Source organism: Elephas maximus, chromosome 3 (genome assembly GCF_024166365.1).
Source record: "Elephas maximus indicus isolate mEleMax1 chromosome 3, mEleMax1 primary haplotype, whole genome shotgun sequence".
Taxonomy (NCBI): domain Eukaryota; kingdom Metazoa; phylum Chordata; class Mammalia; order Proboscidea; family Elephantidae; genus Elephas; species Elephas maximus.
This window is the reverse complement of record NC_064821.1, coordinates 184,810,599-184,838,565: the sequence shown is the minus strand read 5'-3', so window position 1 is coordinate 184,838,565 and position 27,967 is coordinate 184,810,599. Positions and strand designations below refer to the sequence as shown.

Here is a 27,967-nt window from a genome sequence, read left to right as displayed (position 1 = left end):
CTTCCCACTGAGGGAAAATAGAAAAGCTGGAAAGATATTAAAAACAACAAATCTCCTTGAAGCCCTCAGAGACCCAACAAGGCCTTGAGGACTTACTGAGGCAGGCTAAAACATCGGATAGTATTGCAGTTTGAGACGATGGTATGTTGAGTAACTAGAGGAAGGCTAGCATCTCCCTAGACTCAATAGAAATGTCCATCTGGATCTTTCTACATAATAATTTATCACACCAGCTATGGTAAACTTAAAAAATGAATCCCTTAGATTCCCTCCAATCAAAATAATAATAATTTATCACTTAAGTTCAATCAAAAAATATTTTCTGTGCACCTAGTCTGTGCCAGGCTCTGTGTTAGCTTAAGAAGCGTACTGTCACTTGCCATGCCAACACCTTCTGGAATCAATTACTTTCCCCCTCCTCTATTGAACCTAAGACAACATTTCAGTGAAAGGCAGCAATAATATAGTGGTTGAGAGAATGAACTTTGGTGCCAGCCTGCCTGGATTCTTATCCTGCCTCTTCCATTACTTGCAGGGTAACCCTGGGCTTAGACTAGAGCTAGGGATTTATAAAATAGGAAAAATAATAATAGCTACCTCACAGGGTTATTGTGATGATTAAATGAGTTAACATACGTAAAGTGTTTAGAAGAGTGCCTGGCACACAGTGTCTGTTATATACTGGGAATGAAATTATTCAGATCTAGGCCCAGTCCCAGGAGCTGCAGGAGCAAGTATACTGTAATTGAAGTCAAGTTTAATATCTTTACAGTAATATTTCTTGTACTATTTTTTCAGCATAGAAGTGTAGGTTTTCAGCTGCATTATGGATTAGATAGGCTTTTGTTGGATTGCCTAAGAAACTAATCACCACTGTATAATACTTCTTTAGGAAAGCATATTCTTAGACCTAAACAGCCTTCTTATATGTCTTTTAGAACACAATCTTTTACAAGTCGAAAATTGCCTGTGTATACAGAACCTAAAAAACTGAATTGAAGAAGGCTATTTTACCGGGCCTGCGCTTGAACTTTACAAATAGAGTGAAGCAACTGTCGTTCATCTTCCACATTAACACCACCTTAGATATCTTCATATGCTCTGCCCCTTCACTGTCTTTTGCTGCTGCTGTTGGTAACAAGCGCTTTCCAAAAGGGCTGTACTGATTTACTAGGTCTGGCAGGATGTGAAAAGGAGAAATGAATTGAAGGAAAGCTGATCCCTCGTGACAGGGCTCTGTGCTCTTGTTCCTGTTTCTAATGTTTGTGGCACAGGCCAGCTGCGATTAATCAACATTTTTGGTGTCCCTGACAAAAGGAATTAAATGGAAGCTTCAGAGCCCTGCCCCATCTATCGTATCTTCGAAGCATTCAATTTTGTCTTCCAGATTCTTGGAGTAAATTACTGGACCATGGAAAGGCTCTCCAATTTTTAGCAAAGGCATTTCTAATCCCCCAAATAAAGGCATGACACAGTTCTCCTAAAATCTGGAGCAACCAATTTGTTCTTAGTTGTCCATGAGATTAAGGCATCTTAAAGCGTGCATTTTCTATACCTCCCAACTAGATTTTAGTAACCTCAGGTAGGAATGGAAACTCTGGTGGTGTAGTGGTTAAGAGCTACAGCTGCTAACCAAGAGGTCAGCAATTCAAATCCACCAGGTGCTCCTCGGAAACTCTATGGGGCAGTTCTACTCTGACCTATAGGGTCGCTATGAGTCGGAATCAGCTCGACTGCGGTGGGTTTTAGTGGGTAAGGTAGGAATTGTGCTTTTTGTTTGTTTGTTTTTTCCCCATCCATATCTCCTTAAATGCTTCAAATATGTTAGCTGATTGATGAGCTAAGATGCTAGTCTGGTTAGCCGACATCAGTAATGGCCAGGCTTTCGTCCTTAGATTAGTGCAAATTCTTCATTCATTCATCAAATATTTACTGAGATTCCTCTTAATCTCAAAAAAAAAAAAAAAAACAAAAAGATGCCAAATGGAACATTGATAAATGAGTGCCAGGAGTGTTAGTATTTCAAATAAATATCCCAAAAGGTAGCATTACTCATAACCATCTATCTCAACACTAAGTACTTTGTTAGAATCTTGTTCTGTAAAGAGAACAGACCTAGGAATAATTAGTTGGAGTCATAAAATCTTTCCACTCATGGAGAGGTATTATGATTGCATTCTGTTGCCGTTGTCTTACCCTGTTAAGGTACCATGAAGTCAGTATTTCTGAACTACTTATGCACTGGGAAAGTGAACCACCAGTGGATTAACTTACTTGCTCTGGGCCTTATAATCAACAGCTGGCAGAATCAAGACAAATGTGGAAGTTTTTAAGCTGTTTATTCAGCCCACAAAGTGACAGTGACACGAAAACAAAACAGTGGTAGTTAATATCACTTCTTTTTCCCATAAAAGGAAACTCATTTGTATTTTCCCTGCCTTCCATCAGCAAAACTTTAGTTTCCTCTAAAACCTGCACATTTATCAGAGATCACAGTAGATCAAAGTAAAATAAATGTAGTCTCTGCTTTTTTTTTTTTTCTGCTTAGCTCTTGAATCTTAAAGCAGTCTGGGAAGAAGTGGATATATCCTTGAGATATCTGTTTCATTTTGGAACCAATTCAACTTAGTCTCCGGGTAAGTCTGGAATTCATTTATAGATTTAAAATGAACATGCGAAAAAATTTAAATGGCAGTAGCTGCCCAAATTATGTCTAGAACAGCACTGGACAGCACAACTAGCCCCTAATTTTTTCCCATTTGGTATAGGATTATCTGAAACAACTAGAGAAGTAATTTCATACACAATTCAGCTTAGACGATATCCAGTAATGGGGAGAAGGCCTTTTCTGTTGCCCAATTACCATATTTATGGTATGTACTGAGTGTAGGTTTATAGACCCTGTCCAGCAGAAAAATGATGACTGAAAATAAACATGATCTTTTCTAAAAACAGTTGCCTACAATTTTTATCTTAAAGGAAAGACATTTGTTTTTATGTACATTTCCTCAGTAAGAAAATTCTGCCATACATGTCTGGGGGACAAATACATATATAGTAACCTGTGAGAGCTGGAACTCGACCGGACTACCTTGTTTTTCAGGTCTTGCAAGTTTTCCACCTTTGACAGGGTGCAGTCTTACTACTTTTCTATCGTTCCTTTTAGTGGAAAATATTTATGTTTTCCTTCTCTGACAGGTTTCCACCTTACACAGGTTCCGGCTTTCACAGGTTTTACTGTACAGGCACCAAGGCTTAAAGCAAAAAACTGGGTAGAAGACAACGTGAAGTCATTGGGAGTCCCACAATAGTTTTCCTCGTGAGTTTCCTCTGCTCACAACCTGGGAAAAACACCTTCCAATCAACCTTCTGGGTCCCAGCCCTTATTTCTCCAAACTCAACTCTCCTGTGGATGTCATTATTGAGTTTATCTATCTGTGTAGTATAATTTATTTTAAAATGGTAGGAAGCTCACACAATCTCTGGAAAGGCCAGAGAACCAGTCAGGTTTAAAGATTATATAGTCGGGGACATCACCCAAACCATAAAGACAGGGCTGCTGAAATGATGGTGCCACTGAACAGACACAATATTTGACATAAACATCACCATGTGGGTGACACTGGGGACTAGATGCTGGAAGCTCAGTTGCTGCTAGGAGACATCTCCCCCATAACCACTCGAGCAGTTAGGTGTATATAAGTTGTATATTTTTTTCCATGACTATACTAATATGTATTACTATCAAAAAAGATAATTTGAATTGATGAATGAAGGAATGGCTGGGTGAGACTCTGACAATAGTAGATTATGGATGAACTGTGTTAAAAGGAATAAGACAGGTTTTCCCAGGAAATCATGGAGAGAGCTGGATTTCAAAAGCTTAATCCTAATCTCTTCGTAACTAAATTTTTTTCCATCTGAAAATTGGCGTTTTTTAATTAAGAGTGAATTACCAAAGTGATAAGGGATTAAAGAGTAAACTTGTACTGCTTTTACTTCACTGAGTTTGTTCTATTGATCTCCCCCAATGGGGGCTCTTCTTGATTGTTTACTGTACCCACATTGTCCCCAGGATTGCAGGGAGGAAGTCAGAGGTAGCTCATCTAGTTAGACTGTAAATGAAACTGAGACGAAAGTTCACTTCCTCATTGTGGATGCCTCATGTGACAAGTTCCAATTTCTTCTTAAAGTCACTGTAACTCGTCTCCTTGCTGCTTTTGAAAGCCTTGGAGAGAGGCCATCAATTCAAGAACTCTTAACTATGGGCGCACCTTCTGGTCCTAGCAGGTATGTACTGCCTGTTCCTTTTCTCCCGTTTGCTCTTTAAACACCCCTCCTTTATGTTTTTTTAGCTTCCTCTGCCTGCCAGGTTTACAACCTTTTGTTTTAGGAAGTAAACTAAGAGATCATGTCACCCAATTTGCTGCTTCTGTTTCTGACTGAAAAGAATCTATTTTTGAAAAGTTAACGTCTGCTTAAACATCTAAGCCTTAGATTGAAGTACAGCTTTCTTTGGAATTTAATTTGAAGATTTAAATAGTTAAAATCCTGCTTTGAAATAAAAAGAAGCACGAAAGGCAGTAAAATCTAGTTTGAGGAGGCTAGTCACTGAACTTCTGTTGAAAATCCCTTTGAATTAAATACAGAAGTGGTGTTTTGAAAAGTAGTTAATTGCTTCTGTGGAAATAGATATTTCGATTGCTGAGAAAAAAAGTTTAAAAAGTAAAATGACCCAGGGGGCATGAGAGCAGTACATAGGCGTTGTCTTTTAACTACTTTCAAAGGTCACGGATGTTTAAATAAACCAGTTAAGAACAACTCCTCTACTGAAAACTTCAGAAGATAAACCTGATTTTTCAGAGGTTTGTCTTCTTCTTAAGAGTAATTTTTTGGAAAGGAAGAAAGAGGATTTTCATTAATTAGATTTGTTGGCAAATCCTGGAAAGCCCTGGCTTTCGCCTCCCCCGCACCCCTCCCCAATATAAATTTGATTTACCAGATACTGGGAAATTTCTGAAAATAACTTTTTAATGCTACTAAGTAATGGAAGTGGTAGTTTAGACATAAACATGAAGTTGCACATGGCTATAGATCCCAGAAAATTTCTTATATACTTCTATCCCTTTGATGGATTTTTGTTATGAAAAAAAAAAATACGGTCACTCTACATGCAGCTAGCAGCTACTGTTCCTATGTTATCTTTCCTTAAACAGAATGAAATGGTTGCTTTGGGTGGCCCTGGTGTGCTCCTCTGCAATGGCACGGCTGCATAAGGATCCCACCCTGGATAACCACTGGGACCTCTGGAAGAAAACTTACAGCAAACAATACAAGGAGAAGGTAGATGAGATGGCCACTCCAGCAATATGCTTCCATACCCCATGCTTTCTCCCTGTCCAAATTGAGTTCTTACAAGCAGTGTTTTAATCAATATTTTGGACTCTTTTTTTGCTAGATGCTATTCTTTTATTCTTGGTACTAGAGATATATCAGGAAGCAAAGTTCCTGTCTTTAGGGAACTCACATCCTACTGAAAGAAACAGGAAATAAGTAAATAAGGAAGTAGATGGTAATAAGTGCAGAAGAGAAAAATAGGATAAGGAATGGGGGACAAGAGTGGCCCCCGGTGATGGCAGTGAGAGGTCAGGAGTGATTATTCCATATATATGAGGGGATAGTCAGAGAAGCCTTTAAAAATAAAGTAACATTTGAGCAGAGAATTGACGGAAGCCAGTGAGCAAGCAAAGTGAGTAACTGGGGACAAAGGTCCCAGGCCAAAGGAAAATGAATGCAAAACCCCAAGGAAGGAGCACATATGGCATGTTTGAGAAACTCAAAGGTTTTATCACAGTTCCTGGCACATAGAAATGCTACCAGATGTTCCTTGACTTTCACTTCCCACCTTGTAATTTTGTTTACTTCAAAGCATACTCAAACTTTAACCTTGTTCGTCAAATAACTATTCTATAACCACATAATATCTGAGTTTGTAAGCAAGCATTATGTGATAATTTATTTTCTGTGTTATTTTGTATAAAAATGACACTCTTAGTAGGACATGAACTTGGGGTTGTTTTCTTAGTGGTGATCCATTTCACCATCACCCACTCCTGTTTAGGACTAGGCCCCCAATTTCAGGTTGACCAGTTAGATGTGCAGTTAGCATCACTAGTTACCTAATGAATTCTATCTCCCCCCCCTTTTTTTATAATCGTGTTTATACCAATAGAATTTTTTTTGTTGTTTTAATTGTACATTAGATGAAGGTTTACAGAACAAAAGCCAACCAGCTTCTCACGAAACAGTACATATCGATTTACAGCATTGCTTAACAACCCCTTGACATGTCCACACTCTCCCTTCTCAACCTTGGGTTCCCTATTACCAGCTTTACTGTCCCCTCCTGCCTTCTAGTCTTTGCCTCTGGGCCGGTGTGCCCCTTTAGTCTCCTTTTGTTCCACAGGCCTGTCTAATCTTTGGCTGAAGTGTGAACCTCGGGAGTGACTTCATTACTGAGCTAAAAAGCTGTCCAGGAGCCATACTCTCGGGGTTTCTCCAGTCTCTGTCAGGCCAGTAAGTCTGGTCTTTTTTGAGAGTTAGAATTTTGTTTATGTTTTTCTCCAGCTCTGTCTGGGACCCTCTATTGTGATCCCTGTCAGAGCAGCCAGTGGTGGTAGCCAGGCACCATCTCATTATACTCGACTCAGTCTGGTGGATGCTGTGGTAGTTGTGGCCCATTAGTCCTTTGGACTAATCTTTCCCTTGTGTCTTTAGTTTTCTTTATTCTCCCTTGCTCCCGAAGGGGTGAGACCAGTGGAGTATCTTAGATGGCCACCCACAAGCTTTTAAGACCCCAGACGCTATTCACCAAAGTAGAATGTAGAACGTTCTCTTTATAAACTATTTTATGCCAATTCAGCTAGATATTCCTGAGACCACGGTCCCCACAGCCTTCAGCCCAGCAAATCAGTCCCTCAGGGAGTTTGATCTATCCCTCTTTTTAATGATGTCAGTCCCTCAGGAGGAACGAGCATGACTTCTGATTAGTATTCCTGATGCCTTTATGATTTATCTCAAAGTTCACTTACTTGTCTCTTTTATCCTTTCCTTTTCTTTGTTAGATTTGTTTTTCTATATTCTGTTTTTTCCCCTTCTAGTGATTTGGAAATGTGTCTATATATGCCCAACTCTGGGCTAACAGGGTAAAACTTTGCTTCAAGGGAGAGGGGGCTGACTCCAGACTCACTACCTGAAACCAGGGTCTGGGCTGGGGCTCTCCCACTCACTGAGCGGTACTGCTGCTGACTGCTCACTACGGCTACAACTTAATGGGAACTGTGGCTCTGGGGAGTGAGGGTGGCATAAACCAAAAAAAAAAAAAGAATCCCGTTATCATTAAGTTGATTCCAACTCATAGTAGCCCTATAGGACAGAATAGAACTGCCCCATGGGATTTCCAAACCTGTAATCTTTTCAGAAGCAGATTGCCACATCTTTCTCCCATGGAGCAGCTAGTGGGTTTGAACCACTAACCTTTCCGTTAGCAGCTGACCGCTTAACCACTGTGCCACCAAGGCCCCTCGAGGGTGAAGTAAGAGGTGAGCAATTAATTCTAAGGGGCACCATGGACATTGTATTCTGGGTATATTGTATTCTATATAAATGAAGCCCCTGGAGGGCAACAAAAGCATCAGAATATGAATTCACTCCAGATAAAATTTAACTAATAGAGCAAAACAGGATTTTAAAATGTCCACACAAATGAGCGAGTAATTGTGAAATAAATTAGAAATCCATTTAGAAATCTTGGAAATGAAGTGAAAGATACAGTCCTTAACAAAGATTGGAGATACCCCAAGAGTATGGCCCCCAGACACCCTTCCAGCTCAGTAATGAAGTCACTCCTGAGGTTCACCCTTCAGCCAAAGATTGGACAGGCCCATAAAACAAAATGAGATTAAAGGGACACACCAGCCCAGGGGCAAGGACTAGAAGGCAGGAGGGAACAGGAAAGCTGGTAATAGGGAACCCAAGATCGAGAAGGAAGAGTGTTGACATGTTGTGGGGTTGTTAACCAATGTCATAAAACAATGTGTGTATTAACTGTTTAATGAGAAACTAGTTTGTTCTGTAAACCTTTATCTAAAGTACAATAATAAAAAATATGTATGTATATATAGTCATTGAAATAAGAACTTAATAAAAGGGATAAATTCCAGTCTGGACTGAGTTGGATAGAAATGAGCAAACTGGAAGACAGTACTGAAGTATTCACCTTGAATGCAGCACATGGAAATAAAAAGAAAAAAACTATGAAAATATAGGTAAGAGACTTGGAGTCTCCAAATACATCTAACAGGAGTTTCTGAAAAAGAGAATTAGATGGAATGGTGAAGAACCAATATTTGAAGAGATACTGGCTGAGAATTTTCCACTTATGAAAAAAATCCTGGGCCTCCAATCAAAAGTGTTCCCTAGTAAATGACAACACTAAGAAGTACACAAGACTAAGGGAAGTTTTTAGTAAATGCTATAATATATACAATTTCGCAACAACAGCAATAACAACCACAAAATACGTGTGTGGTTACATAGGTAGGTATGTATCCATGTGTGTACAGGAAGGCACATGTGCATATAAAGGTGTGCATGTATAGGTGCATCCGTAGGCACATGTATATACATGTTTCTGTGTGCTGTACATATATGTTCATATATATAATAAAGCACATAGTGGGCACAGTTACAGATACTTCCTAGACATAATCAAACACCTCACTGGATTGGTTTACTGGGTTGGAAGGCTTAGGACCACAGTCTTGTGGGACAACTCGGTCAATTGGCATATCATAGTTCATAAAATTTATGTTCTACAGCCTAGTTTGATGAGTAGCATCTGGGGTCTTAAAAGCTTGCGAGTGGCCATCGAAGATACAACTATTGGTCTCCACTTGTCTGGAACAAAAGAGAAAGAAAGAAACAAAAGACTCAGAAAATACTAGGCTACAAGACTAATAGCCCACACAAACCACAGCTTCATCAGTTCTGAGACCAAAGAACTAGATGGGCCCGGCCACCGCTATTGACCATTCTGACTAGGGACACAATAGATGGTCCTGGATAGAATGGGAGAAAGCTGTAGAACAAAACTCATTCTTAAAAATGGACCAATAAAGGCTAGAGGAACCCCCAACACTATCACCCTGAGATACCCTCTAAACTTGGAACTGAAACCACACCTGGAGGTCACCTTTCAGCTAAATAACAGATTGGCTCATAAAATAAACAATATCACTCATGAGTACTCTACTCTTTTAAAAAATCATCTATACGAAACCAAACTGTCAACATGTACCCTAAAGTAAAGATGAAAAGGTAAGTGGGGACAGGGAAGTTAGATTAATGGAAACAGAACAAAGAGAACAGAAATAATGCAAATGTTGACATATTGTGAAAAATTTAAGCAATGTTGCTGAACTATGTGTAGAAACTGCTAAATGGGAAACTAATTCGCTGTGTAAACTTTTGTTTTAATTGTGATTAAGGTGAAAGTTTACAGAGCAAATTAGTTTCTCTTTCAAAAATTTATACAGAAATTGTTTCACAGCATTGGCTGCAGTCCCACAGTGTGTCAGCACTCTCCCCCTTCCCCTTCTACCCCAGGCTCACTGTGTCTATTCATCCAGTTTTCCTGTCCCCTTCTGCCTTCTCGTCTTTGTTCCTGGGCAAGTGTTGCCCATTTGATCTCATAAGCTTGATTCATCTAAGAAGCATGTTCCTCACATGTGTTATTATTTGTCTCATAGGCCTGCCTAATCTTTGGCTGAAAGGTGTACTTTGGGAGTGGCTTCAAGTCTGAGTAAGATGGGTGTCTGGGGGCCATAGTCTCAGGGGTTCCTCCAGTCTCTGTCAGACCTCTGAGTCTGGTCTTTTTTGTGAATTTGATCATTTGTTCTATATTTTTCCCCCGCTCTGTCGGAGACTCTCTACTGTAATCCCAGTCAGAGTGGTTGGTAGTGGTAGCCAGGCACCATCTAGTTGTTCTGGTCTTGGGTCATGTAGGCTGTGGTTCATGTGGTCCATTAGTCCTTTGGCCTAATTGGTCCCTTGTGTCTTTAATATTTTTCCCTCTCCTTTGCCCCGGACTGCTGTGTAAACTTTTACCAAAAGACAATAAAATATTTTTTTAAAAAGGCACTCCCCAATCAAAAGTGCTCTCTTCTATCAAAAGTACCCAGCAGGAAGTTCAAGAAGTCAAAGCCAGATGTGTTAGGTCCTCTGGTGTAAAATTCCAGATTTCTCTGGGTCTTCTGGAAGGAGCTGTACTCAACTATGCTGATAACACAATAGCCCAAAATCTGTATATCATCTCTGTCAAGGGGATAAAGGGATGTCTGAACAGTCTTTCCACTGCAGTGTAGGTGCCATGCTAATGGCCGAGGTCAAGAAAGGGAAACCAGAACTCAGAAAGAAGCCACATCCAGCAATGGTAATTCCACAACAAAAGTCATACCAGAGAAAAGACAATGTGTTCCATTGTTTTGAAGATAACGTGGGGTCACAGTAGACAATAAGGATGAGATGAAAGGTTCTGCCATCACAGGACAGGTTGCAAAGGAGTGTGCAGACCCGTGGACCAGGATTGCGTACAATGCTGGTAGCATTGCATGATTCTTCAGTGTATTTGTAAAAAAACACTGCATTAAAAATTATTTGCTCAGTGTCCACCAAAAGTAGATACACATGCATGCATGCACACACACATGTATACACACACACTCCATAATTGCATGAACTACTGTTAAGTAAAAAATCATAGGCTCAAGTCCAGTTCTGCTACCAGAATGAAAATTCTAATAGAGTGGTGGGACTATAGACCCTTCACCCAGCTAGTTCTACACCTGACTGTATGCGACTTGGCTATGTCAGTGATATGCCTTAGTTTCCTCATCTATAAAATAGGGATGATTGTGATATCTACCTCACAGAGTGTTTGTAAGGATTTAAAAAATTAACATATGTAAAACACTTATAACAGAGCCTGGCATATACGAAGCAGTGTATATGTGTTGTGTTAGCCATTATTATTTAGGTGTGTCCTTGGATATTGCCGTAATTCATTGTCTAGGCCTCAGTTTCTTTATCTGTAAAATCAGAGAGGGGTCTAATGTGCAATAAAAAATGTGCGATAGAAAGCTAATATTCCAAGTTCTACACTTTTGTGAGCATTTGGATGATTCTCATCTCTAATGTAGTCTTCCCTGTGAAGACTTTGAAACAGTAGGCTTGAAGCCCAGGACAAAGAAGTTAAATCTCACCATGACCTCAGTAGAAATTATATAACTTTTCTCTTAGATACTATGAAGGAGAAAAATAAACCCACTGTCAGAAATATGGTTAAGAAGTATATAGCTGAGAGAACAGCTTGTAGCTGAGTCATCTAGATCTTAATAAAGCACAATGATCCCCAATTTTCAGCACTGCCCTATCAATGGAGTATCATCTTGGACACGTAACAGACACTGACTGAGATTTTAAGTTTTGTTTGATGGCCTTGTAAGTCACAGTATAGCATCCTACTGAGCAATGCATTATGCATAGTAGGGCAGATCATAGTTATCAACTGAAATTGTTACTTTGGCTATATATTAACTTATACAGATTGTTCAAAAGCATTCCACAGAATAGGTTCTTTCTAGATTGCTACTGCATGTTCATTTTCACTTTTGTTGTCTAAAGATACAATTGCATTTATTTGTTTAATATAAGACCAACCTAAGAAGTGGCCTATATTTTTAAAGAAAATAAGATTTAGCTGGAAGTACCTCAAATTTGTGCCAGGACTTTAACTGTTAGATGCTAGCATACAGCAGTGGAAACTCATATCATAATTGAAGCAGTAGTTTTCATTTTCATGTGCCTCTGAGTCTAGAAAAGAAAAGAAGAATGTATTTTGATAATATTTTCTTGTTTAAAGGACCTCAATATAAATGTGAATATATATGTATGGACATACATGTATTATGTCATAATATACTACATGACTATTTACACAAGAATCTTGCCCAATAATGCTTTTAAAAAAAGATGTTCAAAAATTATGAGAACAGATTAGTTAGTATGATTTAAAATCTTAGTCTAAGATTATGAATAATAGAAAAAAAGGTAATCAATATTATCATGTAATAATCACCTGTAGTCAATGGCATGCCACCTCTCTAAAAATCTCAGCTCTCCTTGGGAGGGGTAATACAATTAAAAGTCTCAGATATAAAAAAAAAAAAAAATTATTTGCTCAAAAAAAAAAAATATTCAGCAGAATAAAGAAATTCACACCCAGACACATAATGAAGCTGCGATACATCAAAGAGAAAGAGAAAAATGCAAAAGCTACCAGAGTTAAAAACAGAGCAACAATTACACTAATAGACCTCTCATCTGCAACAATAGATACCAGAAGACACTGGAGATAAATCTTCAAGTAACTGAAGAAATGTAGCTTGAAATTTATATTAAGTTAAGCTATTTTTCTGCTTCCGAAAGATTACAGCTGGCCTTGAAAATACTATGGAGTAGTTCTATTCTGCACACATCAAGACCTATAAAGATTAAGAGACTTTACCCACTACAAAAGATATACCTCAGCAAAGAGCAGCTTCTAAAAAAAAAAATTCCTATGTATTTTAGCATATTAAGTAGGAAGGAGATTTACATAGATCATAAAATAATATTAATCACCCTCAAGGCAATTAATAACTAGAATTAAGATTAACATGTGACTTTAGTAGCTAAACTGGATATAAATTTATTCGCATGGTCCCAGCAGATCCACATTTAATAGAATGTTTCATAATATGCTATTTTCATTATTTAACACTTATTTAAACTTATAACTATATTCTTTTTTCCTTATATTTAGAATGAGGAAGTAGCACGACGTCTCATCTGGGAAAAGAATCTGAAGTTTGTGATGCTTCATAATCTAGAGCATTCAATGGGTATGCATTCATATGATCTAAGCATGAACCACCTGGGAGACATGGTAGGTAAATTACAAACAACTCTACTTTCATGTCTGGTTAAACATGATTTCTGTCTTCCCCAAAACAGTTTGAATGTTTTCAACAACTACAACAAGGGAAAAACAAGGCTATATGTGTACAAAGTTAGAAAACAGTAGAACTTAAGGGCATGAGAATTTGCATAGAGCTTCCTTTCTTTGTCCTATTTTGACCACTCTCCCTAACAAATCTCTTCTTTAGAGGAATATTTTAAATTCACAGAATACTCTGGCTTTTACTTTTTTTTTTTTTTTGGTCATTCACTATATATTTTTATTTTTTTAATAACTTTTATTAAGCTTCAAGTGAACGTTTACAAATCCAATCAGTCTGTCACATATAAGTTTACATACATCTCACTCCCTACTCCCACTTGCTCTCCCCCTCTTGAGTCAGCCCTTTCAGTCTCTCCTTTCTTGACAATTTTGCCAGCTTCCCTCCCTCTCTCTCCTCCCATCCCCTCTCCAGACAAGAGTTGCCAACACAATCTCAAGTGTCCACCTGATATCATTAGCTCACTCTTCATCAGCGTCACTCTCCCACCCGCTGACCAGTCCCTTTCATGTCTGATGAGTTGTCTTCGGGGATGGTTCCTGTCCTGTGCCAACAGAAGGTCTGGGGAGCATGGCCGCCGGGATTCCTCTAGTCTCAGTCAGACCATTAAGTTTGGTCTTTTTATGAGAATTTGGGGTCTGTATCCCACTGATCTCCTGCTCCCTCAGGGGTCCTCTGCTGTGCTCCCTGTCAGGGCAGTCATCGATTGTGGCCGGGCACCAACTAGTTCTTCTGGTCTCAGGATGATGTAGGTCTCTGGTTCCTGTGGCCCTTTCTGTCTCTTGGGCTCTTAGTTGTCGTGTGGCCTTGGTGTTCTTCATTTTCCTTTGCTCCAGGTGGGTTGAGACCAATTGATGCATCTTAGATGGCCGCTTGTTAGCATTTAAGACCCCAGAGGCCACATTTCAAAGTGGGATGCAGAATGATTTCATAATAGAATTATTTTGCCAATTGACTTAGAAGTCCCCGCAAACCATGTTCCCCAGACCCCCGCGCTTGCTCCGCTGACCTTTGAAGCATTCATTTTATCCCGGAAACTTCTTTGCTTTTGGTCCAGTCCAATTGTGGCTTTTACTTTTTATGAATTCTACAAAGCACTGCCTAAAGACTATTTACTCACATTTTCTATAGTAAGTCATCATACTTACTTAAGTCTAAATTGACAATTTAATACGGTCCACCTGTTTTCTTGAAGGGGGGTGTGAGTATTCAATATCAAAAATATCTCCTATTAGTTATTATATTCTGTTCTATTCTACAAACCTTTACTAGTGTTGTCATAGTACTTCTTGGAAGGGAACACCCTAGCTAGACCAGCTTCTCACTTAAGTTCAGGACTCTCCTCTGCAGTTCTTTCTCACAAGGAAAACCAGTTTAGTCTATTTTTTAAACAGCCCTTTTATAAAATTCTGCCTTGTTACAACTGGACTAAACCAAAACCAAAGAAGTTTCCTGAATAAACTGAACACTTAGAAGGCCAGCATAGCAGGGGCAGGGGTTTGGGGATCATGGTTTCAGGGGACATCTAGGTCAACTGGGATAATAAAATCTATTAAGAAAACATTCTGCATCCCACTTTGGAGAGTGGTGACTGGGGTCTTAAACAGTAGCACATGGCCATCTAAGATGCATCAATTGGTCTCAACCTACCTGGAGCAAAGGAGAATGAAGAACACCAAAGATATAAGGTAATTATGAGCCCAAGAGACAGGGCCACATAAACCAGAGACTATGTCAGCCCGAGCCCAGAAGAACTAGATGGTGCTCGACTACAATGGATGACTGCCCTGACAGGGAACACAACAGAGAACCCCTGAGGGAGAAGGAGAGCAGTGGGATGCAGTTCTCAAATTCTTGTAAATAGACCAGACTTAATGGTCTGACTGAGACTAAAAGGACCCCCGAGGTCATGGTCCCCAGACCTTCTGTTAGCCCAAGACAGGAACCATTCCCAAAGCCAACTCTTCAGACAGAGATTGGACTGGACTATGGGATAGAAAATGGATCAAGTAGACACATGAGACTATGTGGGCAGCTCCTGTCTGGATGGGAGATGAGAAGGCAGAGGGGGTCAGAAGCTGGCCAAACGGACACGAAAATAGAGACTGGAAAGGAGGAGTGTGCTGTCTCATTAGGGGGATAGCAGTTGGGAGTATATAGCAAGGTGTATATAAATTTTTGGTACTGGGTATATAAATTTTTGTATGAGAGACTGACGATTTGTAAGCTTTCACTTAAAACACAATAAAAATTAAAAAAGAAAAAACTCTGCCTTGTTTTGAACCAAAAATCTGCCTCCTTGTAACTTCTTAATTTTTACCATTTTTTTCTCCTTCCCATTGATAATTCACCCACCAGTAGTAAATAGTACCTACGGTGGTCACAACTACCACTGGTTTTTCTAAGTTTTCTAATGTATTCCCAGATATACTTATTAGAATATCGAAAAGGATATAAGTCAAAGCAGATATATATTTGCTTTGTAGACCAGTGAAGAAGTGATGTCTTTGATGAGTTCTCTGAGAGTTCCCAGCCAGTGGCAGAGAAATGTCACTTTCAAGTCAAATCCTAATCAGAAATTGCCTGATTCTCTAGACTGGAGAGAGAAGGGATGTGTTACTGACGTAAAATACCAGGTGAGTATTATCATCTCAGGTCTCTTTACCCCAGGTGGAACTCTCTTTCTTCCCTAAAAACCTAGTGTAGCTACATTATTTGGTAGTAAATCTCATAGTCCCTTATGGTATTTTCTAATTACTTTGTTATTCTTGTCTTCCCAACTAAATTATAAACCCCTATATACAAATACTGTACTTTATTCCCCACAGTGCTTAGAACACCACTGGTTAGAGCCATGCTAGACAAAAACTGTGAAGTAAGCTAACAGGTCTTTAAGACAAATTTTTATTGCCCATGCTATCCATTGACTGCACTGAGCCTTCCACCAAGTCAACGTCATGTGCATGCGTGTGTGTGTGCGTGCATGCGTGTGTGTATGTACACCAATCAGGAAGTTTCCCCCTTGATCTCACTTAATTTCAGGGTCGAAGGATGGGAAAGAACTATTGCTGAGAGTGGTCTGTAAGTTGTACCAGTCAGGTTAATTCATGGTTAAATCAAAACCAAATCCACTGTCATTAAGTCAATTCCTACTCACAGCGACCCTATAGGACAAAGTACGACTGCCCCATAGGGTTTCCAAAGCTGTAAATCTTTACCAAAGCAGACTGCAACATCTTTCTCCCATGGAGCGGCTGGTGGGTTCGAAGCCTGACCTTTCGGTTAGCAGCTGAGTGCTTAATCACTGCGCCAACAGGGCTCCTTCAATTCATGGTTGGGCTTGCATTATTAGAAAGTAAGAAATACAGGCTTTACAAAATTGTTGTTCCTATGTTTTTATATTTTCATTTTTCTTCAATTTGCTTGAAAGAAAAATAAAAACAAACTATGAAACTCCTAAACTGGTCAAGAATAGAAACTCTGGTGGTGTAGTGGGTAAGAACTACGGCTGCTGACCACAAGGTTGGTAGTTCAAATCCACTAGTCACTCCTTGAAAACCGTATACAGCGTTCTACTCTGTCCTATAGGGCTGCGATGAGTCAGAATCGACTCAACAGCAACAGGTTTACCCTAGTTTCACTAAAATAAAAGTTTGTGAAGATCCAATAAACTATATATTTAGATGGTAACTACGAATAATTTAAGGTACTGTTTTCCCTAGATACTTGCACTTTAATGGGGGATTTTTGCTTTAATCAAAAGCAATTTCAAATTGCTTTCTTGGGTAGAGAGCAAGGTACGAGGGAGGGAAGAACAGGGAAAGCAATTCTGATGAGGCTGTGGACCCTCTGTACCTTTTTTAACCAAAGCAGCTTTGTGTTCTTCTGTTTGTTGATACCTCCCTGTAAAATATCCTTTGATCAAAAATTTTTGAGAAGTGCTAACCTAGGATTAAAGTTTCTTATGTTTCAGCCTTCATTTGGCAGAAGGAAGGGTTTGTCAGGTCAAGGGAATCATCTTAGCCCCTCTCAAAATCACTTTATTGTAGACATCTATCTCCCTTACCTATGGAGGAAGCTAGCTGGGATTCCGTACGTGCTCAGTAATTACTGTTTCTTGATATATTTGAGTATGGCAGTTATGCTCTGAGCTCAGCCATGTGCAGACCTTTATCAAGGGTAAGCCTTGCTCAAAGAACAATCAAGTATTTAGTCTCCGTTTCCATTGTCTTGGAGAGGAGAAAATTGTAGTGGGGGAGCTCTTTCTGGGAACAACTGGCTGACCTTGGTGGGAGTTGCCCAGTTTGTGTTTCAGAACCCGTCAGCACTGACTCCCTCTGATGACCTCTGTGACTTTGTCTCTGTTGTAGGGTTCTTGTGGTGCTTGCTGGGCTTTCAGTGCTGTGGGGGCCCTGGAAGCACAGCTGAAACTGAAAACAGGAAAGCTGGTGTCTCTCAGTGCACAGAACCTGGTGGATTGCTCTGGTGAAAAATACAGCAATAAAGGCTGCAACGGTGGTTTTATGACACGGGCTTTCCAGTACATCATTGATAACAACGGCATTGATTCGGAAGCTTCCTATCCCTACAAAGCCACTGTATGTCACAAGTAAATGTTTTGTGCTGCCTCATGACCTCATGCTGTCCGTTGACCGCACTGGACTTATCTCCAAGCCAGTTGCTTGAGAAGCCGTGTTGTGTGTCAGAGAATCCCAACTGAGAATTCTTAAATTCACAAGTTCTCTTTCTTATGCAGTAGGTAACCTTCTTAGATCACTGCAACACAATGTTTTCCAAGAAGCAAATAGCATTCATGCTTAAAAAACAAAATTTAAGTAAACCTTCTTTAATATTCTTCGTGTATAGGTGCCTAGTATTTAAACGTTTTTATTCTGCAGTCTCCATGACAGCTTGACCTTATTCTCAGATCACTGACCACGTCATTCTTCTACCTACTAACAAGCTAAATAATGTTCTCCTTCTCCTCACAAATTCATTATGCATTTTGTTAAATATGTAATATATCCATGTACAGAAAATTTGGAAAATATCCAAAATTTTACTATCTTAACCATTATTACTTTGGTTTATATCTTTCAAGTTCTTTTCCCCTTAAACATTTAAAAAAATATAGCTGTATATATGACATATATGAATTTGCAACTTTTCTTTTTTTACTTGAAATATACTATAAGTGCTTTCCATATCATATGGTCTTCACAAACCATCATTTTAACTTCAGATCATCGTCAGCAAAGATTACCATCATCAAAAAGATTTTAAAACTCTTCTTTAGCATTTATGATCTCCACGTAGTATTATCTTACAATCCACCTGGGAGCCACAAGGGATGTTGTCCTGGCAACTTCTGCATGTATGAAGATGCTCACAATTGAAAACAATAGAATAGTTCTATATTTCCTCTGTTATTGATAAAACATGGAACTGTTAAGGTTTGGAAGATTCGATTTTTCTTTGTTCGAAAGAGAGAAGGTGACATCTCTTGCCTGGACTATTGCTGTAGCCTTCTGATTGGTCTCCTTTATTCTCAAATCCATCTTTCATACCGCTGCCAAAATGGTTTGTTTAAAATATGAGCGTGAGCTTAAAATTGAAGCCAGAAGAAAAGGCTAAGGGAGACTTGAAAAATTCGATAGGAAACTTAGGGGGCAGTGAGTTTATGTTAATGGGGGAGGAACAACTCAGAAAAGGTGGGTGAGAATGGTTGCACAGCTCAAAGAATGTAATCAATGTCATCGAATTCTATGTGTAGAAACTGTTCAATTGGTGCATGTTTTACTGCACCAAAATAAATAAAATTAAAAAAAAAAAAGGAAAGGCTAAAAGTGAGGAAAGAAAACCCATCTTAAATCCAAAATACCTAGGCTATTGGTGATTTATAAAGGAAGTTGAAGTATACTTCTTTATCTATTGTACTTTTTGCAGGATGGAAAGTGCCAGTATGACCCAAAAAACCGAGCTGCCACATGTTCAAAATACACTGAGCTTCCCTATGGGAGTGAAGATGCCCTGAAAGAAGCTGTGGCCAACAAAGGACCCGTGTCTGTTGGTATAGATGCGAGTCGCCCTTCTTTCTTCCTCTACAAAAGTGGTAAAAATTCAGATATATTATCCTCTTGTTATATGCTGCCCTTGCACTATAAAAAGATCTTATCCTTCCCTATCACTCCACCTCTGAATGATTAGATAGATTAAACAGAATCCTCCATTTCATATAAGGCAGGCTTTTTCATTCCCAGTTCTAACTGGTAAAGTAACACTTATCAAAGTTTACTGATACTGCATGCCATGTGCTAAGCTAAATTCTTAACATGCATTATCTCATTTAATCCTTACACTAACCCTAATTTGTTGTTGTTGTTGTTAGGTGCTGTAGAGATGGTTCCGACTCATAGCGACCCTATGTACAACAGAACAAAACACTGCCCAGTCCTGTGCCATCCTCACGGTTGTTTCTATGCTTGAGCCCATTGTTGCAGTTACTATATCAAACCATCTTGTTGAGGGTCTTCCTTTTTTTCACTGACCCTCTACTTTACCAAGCATGATGTCCTTCTGCAGGGACTGGTCCTCCTGCTAACATGTCCAAAGTATGTGAGACAAAGTCTCACCATCTTTGTTTCTAAGGAGCATTTTGGCTGTATTTCTTCCAAGATAGACTTGTTCGTTCTTCTGGCAGTCCACGGTATAGTAAATATTCTCCGCCAACACCATAATTCAAAGGCATCAATTCTTATTCAGTCTTCCTTATTCATTGTCCAGCTTTCGCATGCATGTGAGGCGACTGAAAATACCATGGCTTAGGTCAGGTGCACCTTAGTCTTCAAGGTGACATCTTTGTTTTTTAACACCTTAAAGAGGTCTTTTGCAACAGATTCGCCCAATGCAATACATCCTAATTTACAGATATAAAAACTAAGTTTTAGAGAGGTTAAATTGCTTATGGTCATATGGTTTGGAACAGTGGAGCTGGGATTAGAAACCATGCCACTTGATTCCCCAGCCCATGCTTGTAATGACTATAGAGACTGTGTAGGGTAGGTGTGGCCCAGCAGTGCACAAGGAGGGCACCTAACACTTTTTTTAAGATGAGGCTTGAAAAAATTATACGTGATTATATAAACTTAACAATACATTTCCTGAGACCCACTAAGGGTAGAGCATTGTATTGGACAAAATAGAAGGCTAGAATCTTTTTAAAAAAACTTTGCCTTAGACATTATAAAACATAACTACCATGACTAATGAGAATCGGTTATATTACATCAGCAGATGAAATAGCATGAAAGGAAAGCGTTGTTTCCATGAAAACTAACCCGAATGCTTTAGACACTCAGTAAAGATAGACTGAGTAAGAAAACTGTAAAAGGTGGGGGGAGGGTTAAAAATCTAGAAGGATTCAGAAGGCTTCATCAGTGTCTTTAAATTCTTGATGTTTAGTTAAAGAATAAACTAAATCAGGAAACGTTAGAGCATACAATTATGGCTTATACAAGAACAATGGACCTATGCAAACAAAAGAAAAGCCATTGACATTACATCCGCAGATCAGTGAACGAATGTGCATTTATATGCTTTCAGTTAAAATAAAATATTTACGTTTGAGGTATGGTATAGTATTTTTATAATCCTCTTCTTCAACCAAAGTTTCAGTCATTCAACCAATGAATCACATGGGATAAAAAGGACACTATTAAATGATGTGGAGTCTTTGGACAGTACAGTTAATGCAGTGGGCTGCTAACCAAAAGGTTGGAGGGTTGAGTCCACCCAGAGGCACCTCAGAAGAAAGGCCTGGCAATCTAGTTCACAAAAATCAGCTATTGAAAACCCTAGGGAGCACAGTTCTACTCTGACACACATGGAATCACCATGAGTCGGAATCAACTCTGAAGCAACCGGTCTTATTAAACTATGTATTTCTGGTGACACACACACACAACTTCACCTCAAAGAGCATTTAATCTGCTAAAGGATGAAAATATATGAAACAAACAATTTAGTAATATATACAAAGAAATATGATAAGTGATTGTACAGAATTTTTTTAAATAATTAGGAAAAGATGGCAGGTTATCAAAGAAAGTATTTGAGGGAACTATGATTGGATTGATATCAAACCTGGCAAGAAAACTGACAAATATAGCATTGATGGCAAAGAATTATGAACTCTAAATAGTTTAAGCATGAGAATATATATTCCTAACACTTTAATTAACCTTGTCGTATATCCAAAACAGTCTAATAAAAAGTAGTAGTATTTTCAAATGTCCCGCATTGTTGCATACCATTTGCTCTTTTTCTCCACCCATATCTTACTCTCAGGTGTCTACTATGACCCATCCTGTACTGATAATGTGAATCATGGTGTATTGGTGGTTGGCTATGGTAACCTTAATGGAAAAGACTACTGGCTTGTGAAAAACAGGTAAATATATCACACTTTTATGTGTATTTTATTAAAATCAGGGATTTGAGGGAGCCTGAATAAATGCTTTCTTGTGATTACGTTGATCATGATATTGACAATGATAAACATTTGTAGCTTCTTACAAAGTGACATTCTCAATTACTCAGTACCCCATTTCTTCACTTCCTATTCTGCCTTCAGCACTTCGTTTTATGTATCTTGTATCATACTTCTCTGAACATTCTTAGGAAATTCTATGTTTAACTTTTGGAGGAATCACCAAACTGTTTTCCATAGCAGCTTCACCATTTCACATTCCCACCGGCAATGGACGCAGAACTTTCATTTTTAAATCTGAAACTCGAACCAAAAACCCATTGCCATCGAGTCACTTCCAACTCACAGCAACCCCGTAGGACAAAGTAGAACCGTCCCACTGGGTTTCCAAGGAGCACCTGGTAGATTTGAACTGGTGACCATTTTGGTTAGCAGCCTGAGCTCTTAAACACTGCACCACCAGAGCTCCAAAACTGGGACAGTTCCAGGTCATTTGAGATGGCTGGTCATCCTGGAAGAAGGGTATATATTTTTAGAAAGTGGATGGACTCTACTTGAGTCCAATCATACCTGGTTAATAATAAACATAACTACCTCCATGTATTGTGCATTTACCATGTACCAGATACTATACATGTATTTTAAATAATTTTCTCATTTAATTTTAAAATAACCTTATGAGAAAGGCATGTTATCCCTGTAATACAGACTAAGAAGCTCTTGATACCAAGAGAGTTAAGAAACTTGTCCAAAGTTGAACCATTTGAGTGGAAGAGCCATAGAGTTAATAAAAATGAACAACTTGGCAAGGATGGGAATGAAAATCTGGAGGAGACTTGGCACAGTTCCGAAGGCCACAATTTGTCCTCAGATGCTTTATGTAGCTTGAGATTTGTATTCAGTAGTACTCTCTAAAGAAGAGCTAGCAGGACTCAGTCAAAAAGAGGCCTAGGATTATCTACAAAGTTTGGGGCAGTTGAACTTGGTCAATAAACTGGAAAAAGTTTATAAACTTGAACAAATGAGAAAAATAAGTTGTCTAAATGTTGAATGGGATCTTGGACTCCTGATCTCACTGGCCGAATTCATACTACTGATAACTAGAACCTCAAACCAATTTTCATTACCAGAACAAAGATCCAAAGTCAGTTCATCTAAAATGGCTTATGTATTTTTTTTTTCCAAAGGCAGTAAAATAGCTATAGTAAGATATGAATTATGTAAGATTTTGGATGTTCTGGTCTGAATTTCATTCCCCATGCTACCTTACTCCCAGGGATAATGTCAAGAAAGGAATCGTATAATAGAGTGGTCTTTGGAGTAAAAACAATCCGAGATTTGAATCCTGGCCTCACAATTTACCATCTGTTTGACTTTGAGCAAGTCAGTTTACCACTCTGCCCTTCTGTTTTCTCTTCAGTAAAAAGAAAATGATACCTAACTCACCAGGTGATGATTAAATGAAATAATAGACTTTAAGCTGCCTAACAGAGACTACATGCTCAATAAATCGTGGCCATTAATATTACAAATAGCTTGGCCAGAGTTTACTGTTCTTACTTTTGCTCATCAAACTGGATACAAAAAGAGCACTGCACCCACTGGTACAAGGTGAAAATGGAATTTGAGTTTTATGCTAAAGTTATGCGCAGCTACAAAAGAATTTTAAGCAGGGGAATGGCAATTAAATGAAAGGAAGCAAAAAAGGAATTCCATGAAAAAGTTTAAGAAGGAGTGGCTGGAGAGGGAGGAGAAAATCAGGATGATAGTGTCTTAAAAACAAGAGTGAAATGAGAGGAAGAGTAGACAACTTGTTAAATGCTACAGAGAGATAAAATTAAGACTTGAATAGTGTTGCATGAGTGGCTGATAACTAAAACAAAAAAAAACAAACCCAGTGCCGTAGAGTTGATTTCGACTCATAGCGACCCTACAGGACAGAGTAGAACTGCCCCATAGAGTGTCCAAGGAGCACCTGGCGGATTCAAACTGCCGGCTCTTTGGTTAGCAGCCATAGCGCTTAACCCTTAAAGCACATACCTTTTAAAATACACCACTTGTCCTCTTGCAGTAAACCAGCACTTCTTAGTTTCTCCACTGCAAACAAAAACACAACCTTCTTTTGAGTCCTTGAGCAAAAATTTTCAGTGGCTTCCCTTTGCCTGTGGAATTGAAGTGCAAACTCCTCAGCTTGCTCTTCTAAGCTCTTCACACATGGTCCTACGTCTTACTTTCTATCCTCTTTTCCCACTGCTTCCCTAGAGACATCCAGTTTTCCTTTCAACTAAATTTCTTGCTCTTCTCTAAACACACTAGACATTTTCACAATTCTCCTGCTCCATGTGACTTCTTTTCCTTAACTATTCATACGACTTCATATCCTAGTTACAGCATTTAATGAATTCTGACTCATAATTATTTGTGGACTTTCAATTACTTAGAATCATAAAGAAGTTGAGAAATCATTTCTTCTATAAGGATTTTGCCAGTTTTTTTTAACCAGTCTGTGGCAAAGTGGGAAGAAATAAAATATTGTGGTGAGTTTTCATAAATTTAAATTTATTCAACTCAAAGGACTGTCCTTAGACATTATGTCCTCCAAATATTTTTATGTTAAAATATCCTTTCTTTTACAAAATATAAGTTTTGTATTTAAAAACAAATCCATACTTGCTAAATAAAAAAAAAAAAAATTGGTGACTTTAGGTCAATCTGCAAAATTCGTTTTAAGTTCTTTAAAGTCCATGAAATCAAAAAGCAAGAAAACCACTGATTTGCTCTAACCCTCATCTGACCCATGATTCCCTCTGTAAATAATAACTCTGACAAATGACACAGCTAGCCTGTGCTTGAATAGTTCTAGTGGCAGGGAACTCAACAGCTTACAAGGTAGCATATTCTATTTTTTGATAACTTTAATTATGAGAAAGTCTTAGTTCCACTTCTAGATTTAAAAACTTTTTGAGAGCTTCACTTTTTATTGCTTATCTTAGAATTACTTGCCCTATGCCTTTTCCATAATAGTTGCTCAAAAATATTTAATTGACGTTCTTTAGAGGAATTTAAATTTGAAGGAAAGTCATCACTCATGATCTTATTATGCAAAACCATTTGGAGATGGGGCCTTGGAGAGGATAATAATATTATTTTCCCTGCAGAAAGCACATTTACAAAGCAGGAGAATTGAAAGACTCGGATGGACCTCATATGGTTTCCTTAGGTATTAAAAGCCTGTTCATCAATATTACACTACAGCATTCCAAACTACCCTTTGAAAATTGCCTAGAAGCCATGGAGAAATTATTATTTCATCCTAATTTTGTTTTACTGCTTTTCATATATACTTTTATATACTTGGGAGAGAAAACCACCTAAGGGATAAAATGTGGATAATAAGGTTTTATTTTATTCATTTGTAATTTTGTGTTATTTCTTTTTCTAAAGCTGGGGCCTCAACTTTGGTGAACAAGGATATATTCGAATGGCAAGAAATAGTGGAAATCACTGTGGGATTGCTAGTTTTCCCTCTTACCCAGAAATCTAGAGGATCTCTTCATTCTATAAAAAGTCAAGAAAGATGAGCTACTTCTAATCTGTTGTAACCAGTAGAAATAAGTGTGTCATGATCAATGTATTTTTTTTTTAATTAGAAAACATAGTTTGACTTCTTTTCTAACTTTGCAGACCCTGAAAAAAAGCTTGCTAACTAAATTAATAATGTATGATAGTTATAACTGCATGGAAATTTGTCAACCTAAAACAATCTGTTGTGTTTGTCCTTGTCTTATTTTCCATTCCATTTTTTGTTTTGTTTTTTAAGCTCTCTGATACCCTTTTTTAACCTGGTGGTGTATATATACTTAATAAATGTTTGTCTTTTCAAATTTCTATCATTGCCATATACCACTCTTTCCTTATTCTTAGGTAACTATTATAACCTGTAATGTACTGAGAATGTACTTTGATGGAAGAAACTATGAAGTCATATTGAGGCATTGGTGGTTCAGTGGTAGAATTCTCACCTCCCATGTAGGAGACCAGGGTTCCATTCCCCGCCAATGCGCCTCATGTACTGCCAACACCCACCTGTCAGTGGAGGCTTGTGTCTTGCTATGATGCTGAACAGGTTTCTGCAGAGCTTCCAGACTAAGACAGACTATGAAGAAAGGCCTGGAGATCTACTTCCAAAAATCAGCCAATGAAAACCCTATGAATCACAACGGTCTGATCTGTAACTGATCATGGCGATGGCACAGGACCAAGTAGAGTTTTGCTCTGTGGTGCGTGGAATCCCCATGAATCTGGGCCAACTCACCAGCAGCTAACGATAAATGAAATTATAAATGTCCTGAGGGCTCAGATTGTGCCTTTACACATAAAAGGATCCAATTAATGTTTTTAAATCAATGATGTCAAAGTGAACAAAAGCTTAAAGATCATCTGGTTTTGGGGGGACCTCATGCTACCAAGAAGCACCGGGAGCAGAGCACATCCTTTGGACTTGGAGTTCCTGTGTGGAGAAGCTCCTAGTCCAGGGGAAGGTTTTACAAGAAAGGCCTTCCTCCAGAGTTGAAAGAGAGAGAAAGCCTTCCCCTGGAGCTGATACCCTGAATTTGGACTTCTAACATACTAGACTGTGAGAAAATTAATTTCTCTTTGTCAAAGCCATCCACCTGTGGTATTTCTGTTACAGCAGCACTAGATGACTAAGACAGAATTTGGTATGGAGAGAGTGGGGTGCTGCTCTAACAGATACCTAAAATGTGGACGTGGTTTTGAAACCTGAATGACAGGGAAGCAGCAGTGGCAGAGACCTAGCAGCAACAGAACCAGGAAACCAGTGTGGGATGGTGCTGGAGCCAATCCATGGAGCAAGAGAGCTGAGTGCCTGTGTGCAGGAGGCTTCCTAGCAGAGTGGGGTGCCTCCAGGCACTTATTGGTGGAGCTAAGCTTTGGCACACTTGCCCCAGCAGGGCAGGTGCAGGTGTGAGACCTGAGGCACCGAGAGGCCAAGAAACCAGGAAACAGAAGCTGAAGGGACAAAGAACACAAGCTGAGCTGCCACAGTCTCAAAATGTATGGTCATGACCTCATGGGTTTCAAAGGGTGGAGCCATGGCTTCTAGTGTTTCTAAGGGTGGAGTCGCCATTCAGATAGACTAGGAGAATGGTGAGTCTAAAGCCGAGGGAGCAGAGTTGCTGTCCCAGTGGGCCTGGAAGGTGGTGCTGAAGCCCAGGGCCGAGGAGCTTCCATTCAGAATCCAGAGAGTGTGGCCAATACCTAAAGTTTGGAGGGCAGGGCCATTGTTTAAATTGTCTCAGAGAACAGGGGATTATTTTCAAAGCCTTGAGGGCTGATGTAATATGTTCTGCTGACTTGCTTGGTGCCTGTCGTCCCTTCTTTTTCTCCAGTTTCTCCCATTTGTAATGGAAATGTCTAGCTTGTGCCTGTTCTGCCATCGCACCTTTGGAAGCAGGTAACGTGTATTCTAGATTTCACAGATGAAGAATTTTTGGATTTTGGACTTGAGTTAAGATTTTTGCTATGATGTGACAGGGTATGTTTTGCATGGTGCAAGTGAGACAGGTAGGGCTAATTGTGCTGGCAGAACAAAAGAGCTGTTAAAAGATTACTTCTAGAAGTTGGGAAAACAGGAACCACATCCTGTCAATATGAGACAAAGTTAAAACAACCCATGAATTACTACCTCCTCCTTAGTGTTTTTCTAGTCCCTTCCCCCTTTACAGGCTCTGCATGAGCAGAAGAACAAAGTGTGACCACTGTTTAACCTTCCTTAGTCCGTCGAAGAGGGTGATGTAGTGCTGAAGATCAGTGTGCCTGCACCATATGCCCTAATAAATGATGCCAAGGGTTGCCGAGAGGACTTCGTCTTGAATATCAGCAGGTTCCATCTTGGATTCCAGATATGCGTGCAACCTAATTAGTCTGCACCGTTATTCTGAGAAGTACCCGCCCCTTGAAAGAAACCCACTAAATATTCATTACTCTATTGTCTCCACCAAACCTATATAAGCCCTAGCCTTGCTTCCCTTTTCAAGTCAGTCTTTTGGAGTGGCATAAGCCCCCACTGACTCTTTTACTTGTCACAAGTAAAATAAACCTGTTAGAGCTGAATCCAAAATTGTCTCCTCTGTGTATTCTTACGAGAGAAAGACAAGAACCCATTGAGTCCAGAGGGCCTCCGTGCCCTCCGCGGTAACACAAGGATGTGATTTTGGGGGGGGCTAAGGGGTCATGGATTGAATTGTGTCCCCCCAAAATATGTGTTAACTTGGTTACGCCATGAGTTCCAGTATTGTATGGTTGTCCTCTATTTTGTGATTGTAATTTTATGTTAAAG

General features: G+C 39.1%; 1 protein-coding gene and 1 pseudogene across 4 annotated transcripts; both read left to right on the top strand.

Annotated features, from left to right (window-relative positions):
* The first annotated feature begins 2,551 nt into the window (after positions 1-2,551).
* Positions 2,552-27,748, top strand: CTSS (cathepsin S). Of its 4 annotated transcripts, XM_049880378.1 has the most exons (9): positions 2,552-2,636; positions 4,194-4,290; positions 5,217-5,343; positions 12,923-13,045; positions 15,605-15,754; positions 17,489-17,716; positions 19,065-19,230; positions 21,465-21,567; positions 25,051-25,494. In XM_049880378.1, exons 2-9 carry the CDS (start codon positions 4,265-4,267, stop codon positions 25,148-25,150), a joined length of 1,023 nt encoding a protein of 340 aa, XP_049736335.1. In that variant the 5' UTR covers positions 2,552-2,636; positions 4,194-4,264; the 3' UTR covers positions 25,151-25,494. The 4 variants fall into 4 exon arrangements, with proteins under 4 accessions (XP_049736335.1, XP_049736338.1, XP_049736337.1 ...); XM_049880381.1 differs by lacking the exons at positions 2,552-2,636; positions 25,051-25,494 and adding an exon at positions 27,405-27,748 and having other exon boundaries at positions 4,153-4,290; XM_049880380.1 differs by lacking the exons at positions 2,552-2,636; positions 25,051-25,494 and adding an exon at positions 24,048-24,134 and having other exon boundaries at positions 4,153-4,290.
* On the top strand, positions 9,353-12,064 carry LOC126073399 (60S ribosomal protein L23-like; annotated as a pseudogene).
* Positions 27,749-27,967: the final 219 nt, after the last annotated feature.

What these genes read in the sequence shown, in the direction of transcription:
- CTSS (XM_049880378.1), top strand. Translation starts at nt 4,265, where the DNA reads ATGGGCGCACCTTCTGGTCCTAGCAG. An exon ending in TTTCTTCCTCTACAAAAGTG is followed by an intron (nt 19,231 to 21,464) that starts GTAAAAATTCAG and finishes TCTTACTCTCAG; the next exon opens with GTGTCTACTATGACCCATCC. An exon ending in TACTGGCTTGTGAAAAACAG is followed by an intron (nt 21,568 to 25,050) that starts GTAAATATATCA and finishes CTTTTTCTAAAG; the next exon opens with CTGGGGCCTCAACTTTGGTG.